Raw genomic sequence first — 6,000 nt, 5'->3', positions numbered from 1 at the left:
ACAGAGAGAGAGAGATGAGAGTTCCAGAAGACGCGCGGGGGGTGGGGGGGGAACTTAAGATAAAATGAAACGGCGCCATTTTGTCATTATAATTTAATAATTATGTGAGGTGGGGGAAAAGCGGAGCGGGGCTTCCATCCCCCGCCTCTGTTGGCCTCCAGAGGTGTGGGCGGTGCCCTCCACACTCTGCACGAATGGGACAAAATTCCTGTCCCGCATGGGCGGAGCCAACGGGGCTGTGCAGCGGGGTGCGGGGCCCAACCGCCCACCCTTAATTTTAGAGATGTATTTTAAAAGATAGGATAAATAATCTATTAATTGCCTAAAGATCATTGGGTCTGACCTTACCACTCAATTTCTAAAATAATTTTTATATAGTTTTGTTGAATTTACTAAATAAAAGGTCAGAAGATCGGAAACTGTCTTAATTGTTTTCTACCCAGCTTGCTGTTTGTTGGATATAGAAGTGTTAATTAACTTCGACTCTTGGACACTTCCGGATTGAATTTGAGTTTATACAAATCTGGACTGGTGCTTTGGTTTGATCTTCGTCGCAAAGGCTACCCATTAACAAAAAAAAAATAACTTTCCCTTCCAGACTGGGAACCGACAAAACACTGACCAAAACCCAATCTGTCAGTTCACACAGCTCATAGAGAAACCAAGAAAAACAAAAACACAAATCTCTCTCGTTTCCACCTCCAATTCTCCCGCCCTCTCCATTTCCATCCCTTGATCGCTTTTCTTTCTTTGTTGCCATGGGAGTGAGCAACAACATAACAGCGGTCCTAAACTTCATAGCCCTCATGGCCTCCATCCCCATAATCGCTGCCGGCATCTGGCTTGCCTCGAAGCCCGACAACGAGTGCACCCATTACTTCCGGTGGCCGGTGGTCATCCTCGGTGCGCTCATCCTCCTCGTCTCCTTGGCCGGTTTCGTCGGCGCTTACTGGAACCGCCAGGGACTCCTCGCTTTTTACCTCTTGTGCATGGCCGTCCTCATCGCCCTACTACTCATCCTCCTCGTCTTCGCCTTCATCGTCACGCGCCCCAACGGCGGCTACTCCGTTCCCGGTCGAGGGTACAAGGAGTACCGACTCGACGGCTTTTCGGCCTGGCTCAGGGACCACGTCACAAACTCCGGCAGCTGGGAGAAGATAAGGACCTGTTTGGCCGATTCCAACGTTTGTGCTAAGCTGACCCAGAATTACATCACCCCTGATCAGTTTTACGCCGCTCATATCTCTCCTCTTCAGGCAAGTTTTGTGTTGCGTGCTTTGCATTGTAGGGAAAACAATTTTCTTTTTCCAATTTAATTATAAAATTTATAGAGAATAAAAGATACCCTTTTCCATTTATTTTGTTTCGAGGTTCAGGATTATATTTAAAGGGAAGCCATTAATGAATTTAGAGATGAGGAATCCTTTTGCCGTTCATTAGATGAACAACATAGCAGAATTAATTCTTGTGTGTACTAGTTTATTCAATGTCCATTTGGTTCATCCAAAACGGCTCTTAGCTTTTCGCTTTACTAATTGCCGTGAGGACTTTCTAGTCCCGCGACATGTGTTTCTGTCTCTCTGTCTCACCGCGGTTACCTTTGAACACAAACTCACTTCAATTCATCTTAGCTAGGTTGCGTAGTGAATTATTACGAGGTATTTTATAAATAATGAAAAATAAATAATAAATAATAATAAAATAATAAATAATAGTGAAGTATTTTTAAGATATTTGAGTACCCAATTATTGATGCGATTTGTTACTTATTTAACTTTTTATAAAAAAATTAAATTCATTTCAATCTATTTCATACATTTGGATGTATTCTTAGAATATCCCATTACTATTTATTATTTTATTATTAATTTTTATTTATTTTTTATTATTATTTAATATTCTATTATTATTTTTTACTACTATTAACAGAATATCTGAAAATACCTTATTACCTAAACGCAACTTAAACATATATTTCAACATATTTGCATTCAAACTCATCTTAAAAATTTTCATGCAAAATATAAGGCCCAGTTTGAATACAAAAACAATCTCAATACATATCATCTCATTTCATTATTATAATTTTTTCAAATTTTCATATAAAATATAATAAACAATTCAATTTTTTTAAATTCTAAAATAATAATAATATTTTATTCAACTCATCTAAAGCTATATCATCTCATCTTATCTTACTATCCAAATGAACTAAGCTACTTTATAAATCAGCACATTTTCTCAAGAATCTTATGCTCTATTAATGGAGGGAACTGAACTTGTAGTTGCCGTTAGTGTCCTTGCCAATAGACTTATAGACAGAGGCATCTTTCAACACGATGAGTATGAGAAATTATGAAATATAGACCACATTAAAGTAATAATCAACCTAGAATAATTTAGGCATGATTGGATCTTGTCTTTATTTCAGAAGATCTAAAAGAGAAGTTGTGATGGTTGCCAGCTTTCCCTTACAATTAAAGTGACCTAGTTAGGTGGTGGTACTGTTATATCTTTTTTCTGTACTTTTATTGTAACTTTTTCATTCACTAAAGTCTTGATTAATTTGCTGCCCTATATATGTTACAGTCAGGATGTTGTAAACCTCCAACAGTTTGTGGGTACAGTTATGGGAACCCAACATTGTGGTTAAACCCGGTGAACCCAATGGGTGACCCGGACTGCCTCTTGTGGAACAATGACCAGAGCATACTGTGTTACAATTGCAACTCATGCAAGGCTGGGCTTTTGGGGAACCTCAGAAGAGAATGGAGGAAAGCCAATGTTGTTCTTATTGTGGCTGTGGTGGTGCTCATATGGGTTTATCTTATCGCCTGCAGTGCCTTCAAGAATGCCCAAACAGAGGACCTCTTCCGCCGCTACAAGCAGGGTTGGGCTTGATCTTGATCTTGATCTTAAACATGGATAATAGATATTACTTCTCATAGATATATGCTCAGTGGTGCATGGTATTATCTATCCTTTGAGGGGAGTGTCTTTGTCAGTGGTGTAGATAAATATATTCCTATATATGTTGCTTTCCATCCAGAATAAACGGACATTGAAAGCGACTTCGAAGATAAGAATAGAATCCCAGAAAAATTAAAAGCTTTTTCCGTCAGTGTGGGATTATTCGATGCTTCTGTTTCAGTGGTGGTTAATTCGATGCTTATTGGAAGACTCCATTTCTTTCATTTTTTTTTTTAAATTTATTTATTTATTTATTGCACACATCCTCACATGCATGAACGTGCGCAATCGCTCGCATCCATCAAGGCTTAACTAAGGGTGTAGTAAAAGCCACCGACAATAACGGCTGGGAAGAGGGCGGTTTTTTTCTAACTAGTAATGATGAACACAGTTTGAGGAGAAATGCTTTAGTCAAACAGATTTAATTAACGTATAAATTAATATAGTTTAATGTGTTATATTATATTATAGATTATTTTTATTATAAAATAGATTTAATTTATTATATAAAATTACTTTAATTTATTGATTTAATTTTGTGAATTTTTTTTTATAACTGTATCATTTTTCCACGTGCAAGTCTATATTTTCAAGAAAAGTGGGGATTAACATTATAAAGTATATTTTTTTTATGTGAATTATTTATTTATTTATTTTTTTAAAGGGAGAGTATGAGAGTTCACCTTTTAACTATACACGTATCACAATTTTTTAATGCATGAATATAAAATGCTAAACAGTTACAAGCATAGTTGCCTAAATGTATATCGCCCTTCCAAAAAGTAGATGCACCTTAAAATAGGTTATGAATAGTAGGGCTGTACAGAAACCATGAAAACCGACCGGTACCGACTCAGACTGGCCGTCAGAGTACGGAACCGGCCGAAACTAACAGAGAACCGATAGGCCGGCGGTTGGAATTAAGCAAAATCGATGTCGCCCGATTCAGTCCCGATTCAACCCAAGGAAAAATTGCTAAACTGGATGACGTTAGCTATATATATATTTTTTTCAAATATAAGTATATGAAACGATGTCGTTCCACTTAAATGAGTGACGTCGTTTGGGGACATAGGTTATAAAAAAAATATAAATGTAACGGCACCGGTTTGAATTAGGCTAAAAGACCCCTACGAGCCCTTCTTCCTCATTCATCCTTTAGAATTTTTTTTCCCTCTCTCAGATTCTTCCCAGCAGCAGCCACCCCTAGCCTCCCTCTTTGTTGTGGTGATACCATCTCCCTCTCCGATGCGGCGATTCCATCTCCCTCTCTGATGCGACGATGCCATCTCCTCTCAGATGTCGTGATCCCATCTCCCTCTCCCTCTCATCTCCCTCTCGGGCTCTCAGAGCCTCTATCTTAGCCTCTCAGGTCTCTCATCTCCCTTTCGTCTCTCTCTCTATCTCTCTCTCTCATGGGATAGTTGATGAAACCCACTTGATGTTTATTGTTTGGATTTGTATAATGTATAGTTGATGTTTATTCTTGAATACTTGAATCTGTGTTGTTGAGTATTGAGAAATTTGTTAACTATTGGAATCAATCTTCACGCCGATGAACCGATGGCAACTAGCCAAAACTATGCTGGCTGGTTTTACCACTCTCCATCGAATGGTTACGGTTGGTTGCCCACCCATTTTTCTCTCATCGATTAGCGTCGATTTTGTCCAAAAACTGCGCCGATGGGGTTGGTTTTCACCCCTAATGAATAGTATATATGATATGGAGGAGTTGTATTTGATTAAGTAGAAAGTGTATTTGATTCAGTAGAAAATGTCTTTGCTTGTGGTGTCTCCGGCCCTTAGTAGTCTTCCCAGTTAGGAACCGCGGTGCTCAGGATGCGAGCAAGTTGGCTGTGTAGTTTACATTCGAATGAGGGCTATGCGACTGTATGCCAAGTACACGTGGATAATAAAGATCACAACGAAAATGGTAAAGAGGATTAGATAGAGGCTAATTTAGTAGTACCAATAGTCCAATACTTCTCAATAATAGTAATATTCAAATGTTACTATTACTTCATCCCACTAATTATACACCATCATAAGTACATCACTTCCATCTAAATATAGTGAACTGTAAAGTGTTCATCACCTAATTATAATAAACGTCTCAAATTACAAAATATAAAACTAAACAGAGACAAGTCTTCGTGGCTACTCTTCAGATTGGACTGGTATTTCTTCCTCGGGGCAATTATCTTTGTCTATATCTGCATCAAGGTCTACAATTTCGAGAAATGAAACCTTAAGTGGGATCACCATAGTGAAATTTCGATGAGATCTCAATAAGTAAAAACCCATGATTGTACTAAAAATGAAAAATAATGACAATGAATATGCATGTACAAATTCATGTAAATAAGGCTAAAAGCACACATTTTACACATGGTGATGAAACACCCTTTGAGCCCAAACACATGTATTCCTAAGCATGGTGATGAATCACTCTCTTGAACAAAAACATATATTCATAAACATGGTCAGGAATCACACTCTAAGCAAAACACATATATTCATAAGTATGGCGAAGAATCACCATCAGAGAAATATACATATACATTCATAAGGATCGCAAAGTGCAGGAATCACTCCACCCATTTGGCACATAGAATCTCTTTACCCGGCCAACACGTGGACACATTTAGCAAAACCAACACGAAATCACTCCACCCATTTGACACAGGGAATCTCTTTACCTAGTCAACACGTGAAACATCTTCACCAAATCATCACAAAGGAACTTGACCCTATCAATGCGGAGACTCTCTCTACCCATGATATCATGTGAAGCCAATATAGAAATTTTCCACCCTGATCATCACCTGGAATCCCTCTACCCTATGAAACTCATGGTAACGTGCCACTCAGGATTTTCCGTATTGGCTTCACATGAGTGCAAAGCACATTGAAATCACATCACTTTAAATCACTTCATCAAAGTAGTCAATAAATATAGTGAGAAAAGTATGTACTTTCATGAGAGAAAGAGATAATAAGTAGAATATGCAAATCCTGATCATATCCAAA

At 38.1% G+C, this 6,000-nt stretch overlaps 1 protein-coding gene across 1 annotated transcript; it reads left to right on the top strand.

Annotated features, from left to right (window-relative positions):
- Positions 1 to 504: 504 nt before the first annotated feature.
- Positions 505 to 3,194, top strand: LOC108984262 (tetraspanin-2-like). Its single transcript, XM_018956157.2, has 2 exons — positions 505 to 1,256; positions 2,590 to 3,194. Exons 1-2 carry the CDS (start codon positions 759 to 761, stop codon positions 2,899 to 2,901), a joined length of 810 nt encoding a protein of 269 aa, XP_018811702.1. The 5' UTR covers positions 505 to 758; the 3' UTR covers positions 2,902 to 3,194.
- The last annotated feature ends 2,806 nt before the right edge of the window (positions 3,195 to 6,000 follow it).

The sequence above is a fragment of the Juglans regia genome, chromosome 10, assembly GCF_001411555.2.
Source record: "Juglans regia cultivar Chandler chromosome 10, Walnut 2.0, whole genome shotgun sequence".
NCBI lineage: Eukaryota > Viridiplantae > Streptophyta > Magnoliopsida > Fagales > Juglandaceae > Juglans > Juglans regia.
Note: the sequence above shows the minus strand (reverse complement) of the source record. Positions and strands in the feature narration are given on the sequence as shown.

Bases quoted from the DNA above. Each gene is read 5' to 3' on its own strand.
- LOC108984262 (XM_018956157.2), top strand. From the start codon at position 759: ATGGGAGTGAGCAACAACATAACAGCGGTCCTAAACTTCATAGCCCTC. The intron at 1,257-2,589 runs GCAAGTTTTGTG...TATATGTTACAG, and splicing joins CTCATATCTCTCCTCTTCAG to TCAGGATGTTGTAAACCTCC.